The sequence below is a fragment of the Suncus etruscus genome, chromosome 2 (genome assembly GCF_024139225.1).
Source record: "Suncus etruscus isolate mSunEtr1 chromosome 2, mSunEtr1.pri.cur, whole genome shotgun sequence".
Classification (NCBI taxonomy): domain Eukaryota; kingdom Metazoa; phylum Chordata; class Mammalia; order Eulipotyphla; family Soricidae; genus Suncus; species Suncus etruscus.
This window is the reverse complement of record NC_064849.1, coordinates 130,083,507-130,102,475: the sequence shown is the minus strand read 5'-3', so window position 1 is coordinate 130,102,475 and position 18,969 is coordinate 130,083,507. Positions and strand designations below refer to the sequence as shown.

The following is an 18,969-nucleotide window of genomic DNA, read 5'->3' as shown; positions in this document are numbered from 1 at the left end:
TGATAAACATAGCAATCAATGATCAAAGGTGTGTATGGAGTGATAGTACAGTAAGTAGGGCATGTAGAGATGTTTTGCCTTGCACATGGCTAACTAGGGTTCAAATACCAGCATGCCTTGTGATCCTCCACGCAGTCTTCAAGAGTAATTCCTGAGTGCAGAGCCACCAGGAATAAGCACTGAGCATCAGCACTGCCCAGGTATAGCCCCCAAACGTGAAAAAATAAAATACTAGGAGGAAATATTTTTGTTAAGTAAAACACACTTTTCAAGGCACAGGATACAAAAATGAATGAAGTAGACGTGGCCCATAACCCAACACAGCATTTCAACTTGCCAATGGAACCAGTTAGAAATCTAAAATCAGTCCTGATTTTTCTTCTTACTTCTAACATATAAATGGTTAACAAGGTTTGTTGAGAACCTTCAAAATCTTTCTAAACATCATCACATCCACTCCACCTGTTCCACTGCCCTATCAAATCTCATCTAAGACAGAGCAATAATGGGTCTCCCTGCCTACTTTCCCCACTCATCCCTCTTCCAAATAGCCAACAATTATCCAACTGCCATGCAAATCTGTATTTGGCTACACAGTACAAAACTGCCCAGGAAAAAAAAAAAAAGTAAAAGCTCTTTCACATGGCATGTAAGGAACTGTAATTGGCTTTACTCTTAGGCACCATGATTCCCCTTATCTGTTCATTTGTCCTTTCTGTTAGAAATAACTGCTTTCTATCTACTTCCGATTTACCACTGAAAGCTCAATTTAGGGACCACATCTTCCAGGACACTTCCTTGACTGTAAATTGGGATTAGGGCCTATCTTCTATAATCCTACTTGACTGTCAATATACAAAGTGGCAGAGCATTAGAGTAATGCTCTCTCTTTCCCATTCAATTTGGGCATTTCTTGTCTAGAAGATTTATTTAGATTACACAAAGAATGTTCATAAAAAGGTGGGAAGAAAGGAAAGAAGAATTATGTTGGAACCCATGGAAAAACACGAAAAATCACAAGTGTTCTTTCATATGCACATGGTATAGAGTAGGAGTCAATTTATCTCCTGTAAAGGGTCAGAGAGTATTTTAGACTCTGCAGGCACCCAGACAAAATAAAAAATAATATGTAGCTACTTTAGCTAGCAAGGAAGGAAAAAATAGCAATTTTTTTCTAAGAAAATTCCCTCAAATAGTTAATGTACAATTTTTGTGTACGAATCTGTAAAACATTCACTGACTATACAAAATATCAATCCTGGAGGGGAAGATGTCTTAGCCCTTTAATAACACCTAACTCTACTTTGAAAGAAACAATTTTACAAGCTATGGAAGGGGAAAGTGAGATACAGGAGCAATGGTTTACCACATTCCAGTGGCACAACACAGAGGGTAAGTAAAAAGGCTAAGTCCACAAAGTACAGAGACTGGGGAGGGGGGGAACACACCAGAAGTGATCATGAAAATGAAGGGGAATAAAATTATTCCAGATCAGAGCCTGAGAGAAGCTAATATGACAATATGACTGCACTACAACATACAGAAATCGTTGTTTGCTATTCCCTCATTCTATTAGAAGAGATTCCCAGAAACACCACAGTGGTGCATTTGAAGACCCACCTCTTCAGCTGCGAGCAAAAGTAGGAAGCCACCTGGAAGGCGGGAGCATTCGAAACTCCTAAGCTAAGCAGAATTGCAAACTAGCCCACATGCCTTAGGATTCCGGGGACGGATAAGGACAGACTGTCGGGAAAAGAAAAAAAAATGAGATGCCAAAAAAGGAAAAAAAAAATCTAGATTGAAGCTCAAAAAATCCTGAAAGACTGATTATGGAGTGGTCAGATCTATGAGCACTGGGAAGCTCCAGAGCAGCCCAAAGAGGGGCTAAAACTTAACTCCGGTGAGAGCCGCCTTCACCCACCTCCGAGGGATCCTTCGAGACGCCTCAACATCCAGATGAAAGTCTGTTATCTTCCCCCAGCAACCCTCCCTGGAAGAAGGTTCACTATCACTTGCAGAAGATCACGGCACGCGGATGCTCCAGGAAAAGTGGCGGAAACACACGGTGAATGGAGATGGCAGGCCGGTCGCGCGGAGATGACGTCAGACGCAGGCGCAGGAGAATGGCGATACTGCCGACGCCGTGGCCGGAGTAGTGGGCGGGGCTAGAGGGGCGGGGCTAGAGAGGCGGGGTCGAAGGGCGTGACCCTTACGGGCTTGGCTATAGTGAACCCGAGAGGTCAACGAGGCTGACCCGCTTGGTGTCTTGGAGTCTCCGTCTTGACACGCCGCACGCGGCGGGGCCGTAAAGCAGTCGGGAAGGGAAACATTCGGAGGCCGGAAAGAAACCGGAGGTGACGTCACGCCGTAAAAACCCAGCCCGGGTCTGGATTTCTTGGCAGGAGGGAGAGACGCGATTCGTTCGCCGCTGCCGCAGGTGGTCGCCACGTCCTTGGGTCCCGCAGCCTTGGGGGTGGTAGGGGGACTCCGGCCCTGCTCCCCCGGAGCCCGCCGCGCTTGAGCCCCTGTTTCCTTCTTTCCTTCCTTCCTTCCCTCCTGCCGCCTTCGGGGCCGAGCTGGCGACTGCGACTTCTCTTCCCGGATCCGTCCACCTGTCGCCGCCCGTGAGGCCCCGCGCGGTTCCCTAGCCTGGCGCCTCCCTCTGGGGACACTTGCTGGCAGGCCTAGGGTTGGGGCCTGAGGGGTCCTAGGACTCACAGCCAGCAGGGATCACTCACTCCATCGCATTGGGCTTTCTCCCTGATCCCAGCTTATTCATCTCAACCCCCTCTTCCTCCTCATCTCCTTTTCATGATCCCTTTCACCCCCACCCTCACCCCCAGTTCCAGAAATTTGACTTGACTTCACCCAGCTCAGCTTGCTACTGACAAGTGTGTTCTGTTTTCCACCCGCTGTCACTCCAGCCGCCTGGTTCATCTTTCCCTCCCAGGTCGATGTCTAAGAAATCCTGACAGTTATATGGGAAATGTTTAGAGCTGGGAAGAGGATTGGGGGTGCCCCGTTGCAGCCGTCCCTATTCCATAGATGAATACAATTTTAGAATAAAATTGTAGGGGCCTGAGAAATAGCATGGAGGGAGGGAGGACGTTTTTGCCTTGCATGCAGAAGGACGGTGGTTCGAATCCCGCCATCCCATATGGTCCCCCGTGCCTGCCAGGGGCGATTTCTGAGCATAGAGCCAGGAGTAACCCCTGAGTGCTGCCGGGTGTGACCCAAAAAACAAAAAATAAAATAAAATTTTAGAAAACGTAAGATGATTCTTTGCACCATTTACACAGACAGCATAACTAGAAAAGGAAAGTCGGGTCCGAGCTCAAGTTTGTTTATTAGCATCAGGCCCAGGCATTTCAAAATAAGAAGACGAAGCGCTGGTTGGAAGATTTAATAAGGTTTTTGTGTGTAACGTTTAGTGAGAGTAGTCCCTATCTGTGTTACAGGAGTTGGGGATGAAGTTTTCAAAATAAAAAAGGGAGGGAGAAATGCTGAGTTCATATGGGATCCGTGGCCTTGCATGCTTGTCTCTGGCATGTAATATTCCCGTATCACATCTGGTCTCCTGAGCATCTCCAGATATAGTGCTGGAGCATAGATAGCCCCTGGACACCGCAGGGTGTTTTGCGCACCCCCCCGGGGGGCATTTAGGAGAAAGGGATCATACCTCAGGAAATGCTGCCCTTAAAAAACAAAAAAAGACCTTCATCCTTCTGGTTTCCTTCTTTTCCTAAAGTGCTCTGACTTTGTTACTTGTTCATTGTTATTACTATCATTGTTATTATTATTATTATCATTGCCATTTGTTTTATTTTTTCCAACCTTTTTCTTATGTGGCAGTTTTGGATTTAGTCCTGCTGATTTTAGTGACCAGGAAGTCAGAATATATAGATGAATGAAATCAGGTAACACTTAGGGCCTGGAGCAATAACACAACAGGTAGGGCCTTGTACATAACAAACTTGTGTTCAATCCCTGGCACCCCTTATGGATGTTTTTAGAGCCAGCCAGGAATAATTCCTGAAAGCAGAGCAAGGAGTAGTAACCTTTGAGTACCACCAAGTTTGGCTCCAAAAAAAGAAAGAAAGAAATGCTGGTTAGGTTCCTCATAACTATGGGCTTGCCCACTCTCTTCTCTGGGGTAGAGATAATAGTTACTGCCCTGGCTACTCAAAGTATTTGTAAGAATAAAACTTGGACAACACTTTAAAACTATAAACAGTAGTTATAACTGTATGACATATGACTCTGTTCCACTGTGATCCTACTACATTTTATCTTTTAATTCCAAGTAATGCAAATTTTAATATGCCCTTTACCTTCTCAAATATTTCTAAAGATCATGTAACCCCAATGCAAAAACTTGATGTTATAATTAATTTTCCTTCCCCATTCTTTGCGGGGGAGGGAAATAGGTGAGCCACACTCAGCAGTGATCAGGGCTTACTCCTGGCTTTGCACTTAGGAAGTACTGAGTCCCCTGGCGGTGCCCCTGGGACTATGTGGGATGCTAGGAATCAAACCCCAAGTCTGCTTACATGCAGTGCAAGCAAACAGCCCACCTGTTGCATTATTGTTCCAGACCCCTAAAGTCGACTTTTAATTTTGTTTAATTTTTATTCTGTCTTGGTGATTATATAAGTGAAACAATTTTAAATCTTGAAATTCTTCATTTTCAGAGGCATATTTGGTACAGTAATAAATTTCTCTTAAGACTTAATATTTATAGGGATGTCCCAATGATTATTAAAAATTCATTATTTGAGGATGATTTTTGAAGCCACAACTGTTGATGGTCAAAGGTATCTCCTGGCTCTGCACTCAGGAATTATTCCTGGTAGTGCTTGACGGGCCAAGTCAAGGGTTGAACCCAGATCTGCCATAATACAAGCAAGTGCCCTAACCTAATCATTTCTCCCACCCCTTGAAACTTCATTTTAAAACAATAGTGAAGAATTTATGACAAATCTTCTTATAAGATGCTTTGGAAGTTAGCATTTTTGAAAATATTTGGCATTTATTGGGTCTATATTTTGATAACCTATAAACGTTTTTCCTTTCTATCCAAAGTAGGATGCTCCTTTTTGGAGTGATTTGGTAATTTTTTCTTTAGTCTGAGAATGCTTAATTTTTTTTCATATAAATTGATAATATTAACATTTGAACATTCTATTTTCGGGTACTTGAGGAAAACCTGTATTTAAAAATGAAATCAGCAAGTCTTAATACCTACTATAAAGATGAAGATATAGGGGCCGGAGAGATAGCACAGTGGCATTTGCCTTGCAAGCAGCCGACCAAGGACCTAAGGTGGCTGGTTTGAATCCCAGCGTCCTATATGGTCCCCGTGCCTGCCAGGAGCTATTTCTGAGCAGATAGCCAGGAGTAACCCCTGAGCACTGCCAGGTGTGGCCCAAAACCAAAATAAATTAATAAATAAATAAAATTAAAGATGAAGATATAAAACCTAAACATTAATCTTATATAAATATGTTAAAAAATGAGCCTCCAGTAAGAGGTAAAGTTTCACATGAAAATTTGTTTTTATTGTTACCCATTTGAAATTTGGAATAGAAAGGAGAAAGGTAATTAAAATTTGTTGGCCATCTAGTGGTAGAGGTAAGAATATAATGTATTTCATCTCCTATTTGCCAAGATCCTGAAAGGTTACTGTTAAGACCCATTTTACAAGTGAGACAGACTTAATGAGATGACTAATTCACACAGATTCACATAGTTATTAAATGCTGGTGTGGCTTTATGTTCAAGTTTCTCTACTCAGAAACATTGTATATTTTCTTTTAGGTGGTTTATGAGACCCTTGTTTGTATACTTGATTCAGATGTTTCATTTGTGTCCTACTTAAGTTGATTTTTTTTTCCAGAAATTTTAATATCCAAGTTTCAAGAATACCCTAGATACCTCTCCTACAAAACCAAGAAGAAATGATGTAGAAATGTTTTAATTATTGAAACTACAATTGGAAGAATCATGGCTACAGCAGTGAATCCGGACATGGGCGGCCCGCTGAAAGTGGAAGAGTGTGCCAGCAGTTACAGCTTGGCTGGCATGCCAGACATTAAACTAGAACATCCACTGGACTCGACTGCAGAGGATGGATCAGCACAAGGCATTGCCATGGGAATGAAGTTCATATTGCCTAACCGCTTTGATATGAATGTATGTTCTCGATTTGTCAAGTCCTTAAATGAAGAAGATAGTAAAAATATTCAAGATCAAGTAAACTCTGACCTGGAAGTGGCATCTGTCCTATTTAAAGGTTGAAAGTTATGGTATAAATATCTGCATTTGTTTGGTTTTATTTGTGGCTTTTTTTTTCCTTTTGAGCATTATGTTATACTGAATAGCTCCATCATTGATTTTTTTTTTTGGATCTTTTTAAAATCAAAAGTAAATAATCTAATGTAATATGATTAGATAGGTGTTATTTTTTTCTTTAACATTTGTTTATTTACAAATTCTCTAATATAATTTCTTGATATGTCATGGAGCTGGAGTTACAGTATATCAGATAGGGTGTTTGTCTCTCAAATAGCCAACCCTAATTTGATTCCTATAGTCTATAGACTATAGGTTCCCTGTATAGTCCCCTGAGCCTGCCAGGAGTAATCCTTGAGCACCACTGGATGCGGCCCAGAAACCAAAATATAATTTTTTGCCATGTTTTTTAAGTTAGGGGACAGAAATATTATTTATGCCCTTTAGATACAAATTTGACTTATAATTCTTACTTGATGAATATTTTTGACATTGTCCTCCTATGCAGTGAAGCATAGTAATAGTGTTTTGTAATTGTAAATTTGCTTTATAATCTATCAAATACAAAATCTAATCTTAATTGCTCAAAGGCACTATAGTTCTATTTCCTAAAACTTAGGCTATTGTACTATAGATTTATGACAGTTATTTTAATATCACTCTAGAAACAGCTAAAAATATTAGACTTCATGTATTTCTCAATATAAACTTACCTAGAATTTTTTGTTTATTTGCTTTGGGGAAGGCCACATTCAGTGATGCTCAGGGTTTACTCCTGACTATGCGCTCAGAAATTGCTCCTGGCTTAGGGGACTATATGGGATGCCAGGGGTTAAATCCAGGTCCATTCTGGGTCAGCCGAGTGCAAAGCAAATGCTCTATTGCTGTGCTATCGCTTCAGCCCTGACTTACCTAGAATTTTTAACTACTTGTTCATTAAAATACTGTTTCAATCTTTCTGAACTTACTTTACTTAGCGGAATGCAATATCCATACATCTCCTTCTCCGGGAATTCAAGTAAGGCATGTCTACACTCCCTCTACAACAAAGCACTTCTCACCCATAAAACAGTCGACTACTCTGACCAACAAACACAGAGGAAATGAGGTGTCAACCACACCTCTGTTAGCCAATTGTAAGTACCCCTTTAATACATAAAAATAGTCTTATAATTACTATTGTAATAATTTGGAGCTTGGCTTAGAAACACTGTGTTCATTAAATGCTACTCTGTCTTGGAAAGCAAATAATATCTGAATTTTAGTAATTGAAGGCTATTTTACAGGGACTGGGGAGAGAGTTCAAGTGGGAAAGCATATGACTAGCATGTATGAGGTCCTGAATTTGATCCCCAAAACTTTAATCATAATATGATTTGTAGGAAAAGTTTATCACTACTGTGTTTTTAATTTGAAATAATTTAACTCCAAAGCCACTTTAAAAAAACTTTGAGCTTTGTGCAGTGGCAGTATCGTAGCCAATGAGGTTTATCTGAGGCGCGATTATTGCTAATTGAAATAAAGTTTAAAAAAAAAAAAGAAAAACTTTGAATCCACAGTTATTTTGTGTTTTTATTAATGTAGTTATTCAAGAAGTGGCTAGAATGATACTACAACAGGTAGGGAGCTTGACTTGCATGTAGCCAACCTGGATTTACTGGCTTATTGTCTGGTATGTCTCCCTCCACCAAAAAAATAAATGATTGAAGAAGAAATAAAATAATATTGAAGTTTTTCTATATAAGCTAAACAGTTCTCTGTATTATACATATGGTAATGAGGGAAAACCAGTTAACAATTTTTTTCCATATTTGGGAGTATATGTGCCTATGATATAGAATATTGTATAGCGTTTACTTTATTTTAGAAACACTACCCTGGGGACCAGAACAGTCATGCAATAAATAGACTGCTTGCCTCACATGGGGCCAGCCCAGGTTCAATCAATCCCTGACACCCGATATAGTCCCCTGAGCACATCAGAAGTAATTCCTGAGTACGAACCCAGGATTAAACCTTTGAGCATCATTGGGTATGACCCAAAAAACAAAATAAAGCTTTGAGAAAGAAGCACTGTGCCCTGCCATATTTCTCCTCCTTTCCTTTCCTTGCTGTTGTTTCTGTGTTAACTTGTGTAAATAAAAATGTTTAGATATGGGCCCAGAGAGATAGCACAGCGGCGTTTGCCTTGCAAGCAGCCGATCCAGGACCAAAGGTAGTTGGTTTGAATCCCGGTGTCCCATATGGTCCCCCATGCCTGCCAGGAGCTATTTCTGAGCAGACAGCCAGGAGTAACCCCTGAGCAATGCCGAGTGTGACCCAAAAACCAAAAACCAAAAAAAAAAAAAATGTTTAGATACGTATTGTGGTGCTCACTGGGTTTGCACATTTCATTGTATTGTTTGCACACATTTGGTAGAAATGTGCAATAGATCACATGGTTTATGATAGCACCAAAGATGCTGGAATCACAAATGAGTGTGTGGGCTGGTATCAGGACTCAAACTCTTGACCTCACAGGCTTTATACTATATAGCAGGTAATCTTATTGCTAAGCACTCCTAATTTTTTAAATTACTTGCTATTAGCAGTTAAAGCTGAAAGGGGTGTCTGAATCTTTCTATTGACTGCTATTTTCATTTTATTTACGTCAATTTGTGCTTTCAAATTGCTCCCCTTTTTGTATTAAGGCCTGGATTCAATTATTGGTACAGTGGGGATAAAAAAGAAAAAAAAAAAAGAATAAAATAAACTGTCTTAAAATAGTCAAACCACAGAATTTTTGAACTGAAAAAGAAATGTCTAGAAGTCATGCAGTTCATAGCCTTCATGTTACAAACAGAAATGTTTGAATAGTTTCTCATCAGTCACACAGCTAATTAACCACATCTTTGTCAGTACTCAAATTTACTTTCAAGGCCAGTTTTCCATTTATTATCTCATTCTTTAGTTAAATACCCCTGGATTGTTAACATTAAAAACCTTGGTGAAATAAAAATCAATAGAAAGACATAAGGTATGTCTTTGTGTCTGTTAGATCCAACTTCCATATAAGTTTGGATACAGGGGCTAGAGAGATAGCATGGAGGTAAGGCATTTGCCTTGCTTGCAGGAGGACAGTGGTTCAAATCCCGGCATCCCATATGCTCCCTCAAGCCTGCCAGGTGTGATTTCTGAGCATAGAGCCAGGAGTGACCCCTGAGCGCTGCTGGGTATGACCCAAAAAATAAAATAAAAAAAAGTTTGGATACAGAGAGAGATACCATTTTTCCATCCACAATGAGAACATGCATTTAACATTTTTTTTGTTTGTTTGTTTGGGGCAACACCTAGCACTGCTCAGGTATTGATCCTGGTGAGCTTGAGAGCACTGGGGATTGAACTCATCTGACTCTCATGCAACACAAGTGCCCTTCCAGTTGTACTATTACTTTGGCTCTAAAGTTATCACTAATGAAGAAAATAGGGCTGGAGAGATAGCACAGTGGTAGGGTATTTGCCTTCCATGCAGCCAAACCTGGACAGGCAGTGGTTCAATTCCCGGCATCACATATGGTCCCTTGAGCCTGCCAGGAGTGATTTCTGAGTGCAGATCTAGAAGTAACCCCTGAGCACCACCGGGTGTGAGACGGAGGGACAAAAGGAGGGAGGGAGGAAGGAAGGAAGGAAAAGAAAGAAAATAAGGTTAAAATAAATTTAAAGTTGACTTTTTAATTATGGATAACAGTTGCATGCTCATTGGTCATATTACTTTGTAGATACCAGAATTACCTTGGACTTAGATATATCTGAGTTAATTTTCAGTTAAAAATTGATACTTGTGGGACCAGAGAGATAGCATGGAGGTAAGGCATTTGCTTTGCATGCAGAAGGACGGTGGTTCGAATCCCGGCATCCCATATGGTCCCCCGTGCCTGCCAGGAGTGATTTCTGAGTGTATAGCCAGGAGGTAACCCCTGAGCACTGCTGGGTGTGACCCAAAAACAAACAAACAAACAAAAATTGCTACTTGTGGGGCTGTAGATTAATACAGTGGGTAGAGCACTTCTCTTGCATGAGGCCAACCCACATTCAAGCCCCAACATGAATATGGTTTCCCAAAAGCACCACCAGGAGTGATTCCTGAATGAAGAGACAGGCATAAGCCCTGAGAACCAAGTGTGGCCCCAAAATAAAATTCAATAAAAAAAAACTTGTAGGGCCAGAGAGATAGCATGGAGGTATGGCATTTGCCTTGCATGCAGAAGGATGGTGGTTCGAATCCCAGCATCCCTTATGGTCCCACGAGCCTGCCAGGAGCGATTTCTGAGCATAGAGCCAGGAGTAACCCTTGAGCGCTGTTGGGTGTGACTCAAAAACAGAAAACAAAAACAAAAAGAAAAACTTGTAATGTTATGATACATTTGAAACTAAATATTTAAAATTGAAAAATGAGGGGCCGGAATCGTGGTGCAAGCGGTGAGGCATCTGCCTTGCATGAGCTAGCCTAGAACGGACTGCAGTTCAGTCCTCCAGCGTCCCATTTGCTACCCCAAGCCAGGAGCGATTTCTGAGAGCATAACCAGGAGTAGCCCCTGTCACCAGGTGTGGCCAAAAATCAAACAAAAAAAGGAAAATGATAACTTGTTTTGGAAGCAAAAATTATCAGACAACCATGCGCAATGAAAAGGTGAATTACCGGGCCCAGAGAGATAGCACAGCGGCGTTTGCCTTGCAAGCAGCCGATCCAGGACCACGGTGGTTGGTTCGAATCCCCGGTGCCTGCCAGGAGCTATTTCTGAGCAGACAGCCAGGAGGAACCCCTGAGCACCGCTGGGTGTGGCCCAAAAAAGAAAAGAAAGAAAAAAAAAAGAAAAGGTGAATTACGATACAGCAATATGTAATGCTTTTATGATTTTGCTTCAGCTTTATCTGTTCACCAACTAGCTGCTCAAGGAGAGATGCTCTACCTAGCTACTCGTATTGAACAAGGTAATAGTCTGCTTTTTAAATTTATTTAAAACTAAGTAGAATTTTTTTTTAGATTTGTTATTCTATTTTAATACAGGAAATATAAAAGCAAAAAAAAAAAAATGCTGCAATCTCTCACCAAGTAGGTAATTCCTTAAAGTTGAGTTTTGTTTTGGGATTTGTTTTTTGGGGGAGAGTGAAGATGGGGGTAGTATAATAAAATTTTAAAGTTACAGTTTCTTTTACCACTCACATTTTCCCTAAGACCAAACAAAAGTTTCTTTTATTTTCAGAATTATTTTTTCAAGAAAAATATTGTTTATATTTGGGTTAATGTCTCAGGATCTGTTTGTGCCTTTGCTATTTACACAGGAGAAAAAACATGCCGAATTCATTATTCTTTACTTTTTCTACTAAACTTGTTGGTGATATTTTCATATAAGCACAAAATTTGTCCTGTTCTTTGTAATAGTCCTGTGATTTTGATTATATTGGACTAATCAAAATACTATTTTTCAACTAGTTCCCTGGTAGTGGCCAATCCAGTTTGTTGCTATTAAATGGCAGGATATGCATCAATTTTTGAAAATTTTTATAGATTTATTTCTTTGTTTTTTACTGAATTGAGAAAATATTTTATGTAAGAGGAGGTAAAGGAAAGGGAAAAGAAGTCAGGGAAGCTTCATATCTCCTTAAACAGAATTCCCTTAATGTATAATCTGTGGATAAATTTCTATAAGTAATTTTGTTAGACCAAAAGGTAAATGGATTTTTGCTTTTACATCTATTATACAGTGTTTGTTCTCACATCAAAGTTAAATCTATTTTCTCATATTCTCACTGATACAGGATGTTATACGACTTTAATATTTTATAATCTCATAGGTGAAAAGGTGGAATCTTTACCTTGTTTCATTCGTATTGTTTTAATTATCTTCCATTTGAGTTTCTTTTTTGTGTGTGAACTGCTTTTGTTCTATATTATTTTATATAAAGTTGCCTAAATTATCAAAATTAGCTTTGTGTTTATGGCATATTTTTCTTACTTTTTTATATTTTTCTTTGAGTTTACTTATGACAGTTTAAAAATTATTATCATGAAAGTCATTCCCTACAGTACTTGGGCCCTACTCTGCTCAGGGACCTCCAAGGCCACAAGACCCTGGGGATGCTCAGGGTCCTATGTAATGCCAAGGATAAATCCTAGGCCTCACATCATATGTTCAATATGTGCTTGTGTGCTCAATCACATATTCTGGTCCTGATCCAAAAACTTAACATATTTAAGTAGTAAATAGACATTTTTGTGTGACTTCTGTGTTTTATATCCTCTTAAAAAGAATTTGCTATGCCAAACTTAGCAACTCATTCATATGTTATACTAAAATTTCTATGGTTTCTATTTTATGTTATACTCATTGACCCATATGAAATATGTTTTGGTGTGACTGGAGTAAATATCAAGCTTTACTTTTATTTTTATTTTATTTATTGGGGGGGGCACTCTTGGTAGGATTCAGGGGCCATTTGGGGTGCCAGGGATCAAACCAGGCCACCATTGTGCAAAGCAAGCATTTATCCACTGCACTAGCTCTCTAGGCTCTTTTCCTTTTTTCAAATGTTATCCAGCAATCCCAACATTATTTATTAGAATACAGAAAATAAAATTTGTCTTTTTTTTAAAGTCATGTCATTCTTATGTAAGAAAGATGAAATTTTTATGTCCTTGTTAAATAATTGAAGGACTCAATCTCAATCTGCACAATAAATTGAGGGGGGAACTAGATTATAGAATTTAGGGTGCAATTATATTGTACTAATTCTGCATTATTCCCTCAGTTCAGATTGTATTATAGTAGCAAATCATAAGAATGCAGGTCTTTGAAAGGCAGCAATGTGAACTCTAGATAGAAGATAACTTTAATAAGACTTTAGAATTTCTATAGGAACAAATTTATGTAATACAAATCTCCTGTGTCCTCTTTATTGTGATCATCTGAACTGCACATGCGAAGTAGCATGGTATTCTAGATATTGAAGAAATTAAGTGGCATGCCCAGGATCACATTGCTAGAAAATACCAGGATCAGAATCAAATTCTGGCCATCTGACTCTGAGCTCGATATTCTGTACCTTGTATTTAACATTATACTAAACCCAATTAGTACTTAAAATATGAGGCTCATTGAACTTAGTGTTGTACATTGAGGCATATGTAAAAATACTCTTAGTCAGCAGATTGCTACCTCATGCACTAGGACATAGATGAGCTAAAAGGCAGCACAAAGTGACCCTTATTGCATAATATGATCAGCTTTCTTTAGAATGCTAGTGTTTTCTTAGTGATGTTACTATGTGGTTGTTAAATTGCTTTTCTTTTAAATAGAAAATGTTATCAATCACACGGATGAAGAAGGATTTACTCCTCTGATGTGGGCTGCAGCACACGGGCAAATAGCTGTGGTAGAGTTTCTCCTTCAGAATGTAAGGAAAATGCCTCAGAAAAATAATATATGTATAGTTACTTAAGTTCAGTGCAGTCTTGAGTAAAGTTTTTGTGTCTTCAGCCAGCCAGAGACCATAGTAGAGGATAAAAATATTTCCTAAGTAGGCGCTGGAGAGATAGCATGGAGGTAAGGCGTTTGCCTTTCATGCAAGAGGTCATCGGTTCGAATCCCAGCGTCCCATATGGTCCCCCGTGCCTGCTAGGAGCAATTTCTGAGCATGGAGCCAGGAGTAACCCCTGAGCACTGCCGGGTGTGACCCAAAAACCACACAAAAAAAAAAAAAAAAAATTTCCTAAGTGGTTTTCCTATACTCGTGGAATTTGGATCTAGGTGGACAGCAAAACTAACCTGACATGGAACTCTGAGAGATCATTTCTTGCCTGCCCCATCCCCCACCCCACTAAGTGCAGTAGAGCAAGATTACTGTCAATTCTGCAGGAGCAACTTTATGGAAGAACTCTACTTCAGAGAGAAAGGATAGATAGAATTGAGAGAGGGAGAGGTAGGAAGATCCCTGGACACCTTTGACAACATGAGCACCCATGAATTGATATTGACATTCTTTCTTATTAATCCTAGAACATTACTTGATGAACTGTAGTATTTATTGACAGGATAAATAGCCTAAATAAATATCCTTGAATTGAAAAGCCTTTATCTTCACTTCCCATTGCCAGGGCGCTGATCCCCAGCTCTTAGGAAAAGGTCGAGAAAGTGCATTGTCACTGGCCTGTAGTAAAGGCTATACAGACATTGTCAAAATGCTGCTTGATTGTGGAGTTGATGTAAATGAATATGATTGGGTGAGTATGGTATTGAGCTTTAAATTACTGAAACAAACTCTTAAAGCTTACTTGGTTTAGGAAAAACATAAAAAACACAAAACAATTCATGTATTAAATGGACTAAACACTGAAAAAAAAAAAGAAATGTTATAAACTTAATTACTAGTTCTGATTTAAATATTTTTCACAAAATATTAAAATGACCATATGCTGCTTTAAATGCCAGTTCTTTGGAATACATTTTGCTGTAGCATTAAATTTGAATCTTGCTCATTCTGAAAAACTAAATCTCCCTTTCCTTTTGTAGAATGGAGGGACACCTTTGCTTTATGCTGTACATGGGAATCATGTGAAATGTGTAAAGATGCTCTTAGGTAAGCAGATAAAAATGAAAATATTTAGAAAATGTCCCATCAGAGACCAGAGCAATAGTACAGTGAGAATGGTGCTTGCCTTGGTAGTGGTTGCCTGGATTTGGTCACCTTCACCTCATGATTCCCCAATTCCTGCTTGGAATGATTCCTAAACAGAGTCAGGAGTAAGTCTTGAGCACAGCTGAGTATGGCCCTCCCTTGCACCCCCTCAAAAAAAGAGGAAAATGGGGCCGGAGAGATAGCATGGAGGTAAGGCGTTTGCCTTTCATGCAGGAGGTCATCGGTTCGAATCCCGGCGCCCCATATGGTCCCCTGTGCCTGCCAGGAGCAATTTCTGAGCCTGGAGCCAGGAATAACCCCTGAGCACTCCCAGGTGTGACCCAAAAACCAAAAAAAAAAAAAAAAAAAAAAGAGGAAAATGCCCTGTGAGGACTTCATTATGCTTTTCTAAACTGCCTCCCATAGTGAGGACAACCATTTGATCTTTTAAATGCATTCATTCCACTACCAGTCACCCTTAAATTGCCTGCCCCACACAGATAGGTCCCCCACTAGGAGTTATGAATGTGAAAATTCTCCTTCATACACATATCTTTGCATTCAGAGCACCTTTCCTTATTGCCTTTCTTTGGATGACCCTTGTTTTCTCTGTTACCATGTCTTTGCAGAAGGCCAGTTTCTACCTATATGTCAATTGCTTTGAATGATGCCTAGTATCTTCTCTGTAACCCACATAAATGAATCCTGTGCATTCTCCATACCCTTTTTTTGTTTGTTTGCTTTTTTTTGGGGGGGGGGTTGGGCCACACCTGTTTGATGCTCAGGGGTTACTCCTGGCTAAGTACTCACAAATTGCCCCTGGCTTGGGGGGACCATATGGGACGCCGGGGGATCGAACCGTGGTCCTTCCTTGGCTAGCGCTTGCAAGTCAGACACCTTACCTCTAGCACCACCTCGCCAGCCCCTGTTTGCTTTTTTTTATTTTTGGGCCACACTCAGTCATGCTCATGAGTTACTCCTGACTGTGCACTCAAAAATCACTACTGGCTGGGGATAGAGAGATAGCATGGAGGTAAGGCATTTGCCTTGCATACAGAAGGATGGTGGTTCAAATCCCAGCATCCCATTTGGTCCCCTGAGCCTGCCAGGATCGATGTCTGAGCATAGAGTCTGGAGAAACCCCTGAGCGCTGCCAGGTATGACCCAAAAACAAAACAAAACAAAAAAAAAATTCACTCCTGGTAGGCTTGGGGACCATATGGGATGCCAGAGATCAAAACTAGGTCAGCCTGTATTCAAAGCAAGTACCCTACCTGCTGCACTATTGCTCCAACCCCTTTATTAGTTAGACCATCCTGAAATACCCTACAAATTGGCTGAAATGCTTTTTTGTTATTTGCACATAAGCCAAAAGTAGACAAATATATCCACATTTTCATTTTACTTACGTAGGCTTTCTATTTTTGTATAGAAAATGGAGCTGACCCAACAATTGAAACTGACTCTGGATATAATTCTATGGATTTAGCTGTAGCTTTGGGCTATAGAAGTGGTAAGTGTTTGAGAATCTGTTTTATTTTATTTAAACTTTGAAGATGTTCAAACCATTTATATCACTTATAGTCGTAGAGCATTCATATTACACCTAAATGCTAACAAACTTTAACCATAGACAAAAGCAACAAATTCTTGCAATTTCTAGAAGTGAGTTTTTGGATAGTAAATTTTCTTCAACCCAAATAATTTCTGGAGGGTAAGCATACATCTGACTTAACAGCTCTTTAATAAAACAACACAACTAATTAAAAATTAATAATAAAGTAGTTTTATGACAAACTATTTACAAAACATTTAATAGTGATCTTTTCTCTGTTTCTTAGAATAATTTTATTTATTCTCAGTACTCTTCTTCAGTTTCAAAATTTAGAAAGCAAGACAGAAGGCCAGTAAGGTTAGTTACTAATTTAGTGACACATGAAGTTTTTCTTAACTTATTTATTGCATTACACTATCATCTTAAGAACAAGTAAACTCAACTCATTTGAGTTATTTCAAGTTGTAAATACATTTTAGAAAAAAAATTGGCATGTTAAATTGAATTTGATAGTTGTCTTTTCTAATTTAAACAAAATGCATCACATTATTGATAGTTCTTTTTAAATTTATAATTTTTGTGCTATAATCTTGGTCACTCATTTGTTTAGTTCAACAGGTTATTGAGTCCCATTTGTTGAAGCTGCTTCAGAATATCAAGGAATAGTCATCTAAAGTGCCATCTAAATATCAAGGAATAGATGGTCATCTAAAGTGCTGTCTGCCCCTTTGTTTACTTTTTAGTCCTTAAAATGATAGCTTTGTTTACTTAAAAATTTTTACCTCGGTTGCACTATTTACTTATTTTTAGTAAGTTTTAATATTCTTCTGAGTAATTCACTGGTTTGTAATAATATTAATATCAGTGCTTTTTTATAAATGTTTTATTGTGTATTTAAAATGATAAATTAATGTTTTCTGGCATGTAAATTTTTAAAGTACAGATAGTTGTCTTTTTATCAAGTGATGTAATTTAACATTTTCAGAAATTATTCTACCTATTCATCTTCACTTATCTTAACTCATTGAATTTATATAGTGTTTGCTATAATTCTATCAGAGAAAAATTTGTTATTGTTGACATTAAAATGCACAGTGTGATTGTTTACAAAAAGATGTTATGAATAAAGTACTTTCTCTGTTTACATGTCAGTATATATGATTATTAGGGATTTCTGAGGGGTTTTTTTTGTTGTTATTGTTTTTTTTTTGTTTTTTGTTTTTTTTTAGTTTTGAGTTTTGGGGCCACAACTAGTTATACTTGGGACCATATGTGGTGCTGGAGATTTGAGTTATTGTCAGCCACATGTAAGTTACTCAATTTTTTTTTGTTTTGTTTTTTTTGAGCCACACCCGGTGACACTCGGGTTACTCCTGGCTATGTGCTCAGAAGTCCCTCCTGACTTGGGGGACCATATGGGATGCCACAGAATCAAACCGCAATCCGCCCTAGGCTAGCTCTGGCAAGGCAGACAGATATCTTACCTCTAGCGCCACCATGCCGGCCCCAACTTACTCAATTTACCCCCTTATTATCTCTCCATTCATCTCTTAGATTATTCCTCTGTCCTGTTAGGACATTCAGAATAGACATTCAAAGTATACATGTAAATTATTCAAAAGAACTTTTATAGATTTTCCTTTATATAATTACACTAAAAATAATTTTCTCTTATTTTTTTTTAATAAGAAAAGTAATGTAAGGACTGGAGAGATAGTACAATGGGTAGGACACTGGCCTTGCATGTGGCCACAGCTGACCTAGCTTCAATCCTTGATGTCTCATATAGTCTCCCAAACACTGCCAAGAGTAATTCCTGAGAGCAGAGGCAAGGAGTGACCCTTGAACATTGCCAGGTGTGACACACATATACACACACACACACACACACAGAAAAATTCTATGAAAGTGAAGTTAATTCTGTAATAAAAGTTAATTTCATTAAAGAACACAATAAATTTAATACCAAATTTAAAGGAGAGAGGATGCCTATCAGCTGGCTCTTTGAAGTCTATGTTGAAAGTGACTCTTGGGGCCAGAGCAATAGTCCAGTGGGCAGGGAATTTGCCTTGCACATGGATGACCGGGTACAGTCCCCAGCACCTCATATGACTTCCTGAGCCTGCCAGGAGTGATTGCTGAGCATTGCTGGGTGTGGCCCAAAAACAAAGAGTGGCTTATGGGTTGAATCATTTCATCTGGAAAATGTTATATAATTAAAGATACTTTACTTGTAAGTCACATAAAATTTAACTAAAACAATGGAATTAATGGAAAGATACAGAATGGAAGTAAAGATAAAGAAACAGGTAATATTGAGGAATAAAATTAGAGAGAGCTTCCAATCTGAAAATCTTGCCTAGTTATTTAGGATAGTGTTTGGTAATGTTTTAGCTTAAGTCTCCATGTTTATCATTCTGCTCAGGATTCAAATTCCCAAGAGATGGAAATGGTTTAGCTTACTGTAT

At 39.0% G+C, this 18,969-nt stretch overlaps 1 protein-coding gene and 1 non-coding gene across 2 annotated transcripts; both read left to right on the top strand.

The window, feature by feature from the left end:
* The first annotated feature begins 5,942 nt into the window (after positions 1 to 5,942).
* ANKRA2 (ankyrin repeat family A member 2) lies at positions 5,943 to 17,652 on the top strand. The gene is made up of 8 exons (XM_049768810.1): positions 5,943 to 6,292; positions 7,269 to 7,427; positions 11,197 to 11,262; positions 13,628 to 13,725; positions 14,426 to 14,551; positions 14,841 to 14,907; positions 16,379 to 16,459; positions 17,112 to 17,652. Exons 1-8 carry the CDS (start codon positions 6,004 to 6,006, stop codon positions 17,165 to 17,167), a joined length of 942 nt encoding a protein of 313 aa, XP_049624767.1. The 5' UTR covers positions 5,943 to 6,003; the 3' UTR covers positions 17,168 to 17,652.
* Positions 7,744 to 7,882, top strand: LOC126002996 (U4 spliceosomal RNA). The gene has a single exon (XR_007493553.1). It is a non-coding gene; the product is annotated as a U4 spliceosomal RNA (small nuclear RNA).
* Positions 17,653 to 18,969: the final 1,317 nt, after the last annotated feature.

Bases quoted from the DNA above. Each gene is read 5' to 3' on its own strand.
- ANKRA2 (XM_049768810.1), top strand. From the start codon at position 6,004: ATGGCTACAGCAGTGAATCCGGACATGGGCGGCCCGCTGAAAGTGGAA. The intron at 13,726-14,425 runs GTAAGGAAAATG...TCCCATTGCCAG, and splicing joins TAGAGTTTCTCCTTCAGAAT to GGCGCTGATCCCCAGCTCTT. The intron at 16,460-17,111 runs GTAAGTGTTTGA...TCATTTGTTTAG, and splicing joins AGCTTTGGGCTATAGAAGTG to TTCAACAGGTTATTGAGTCC.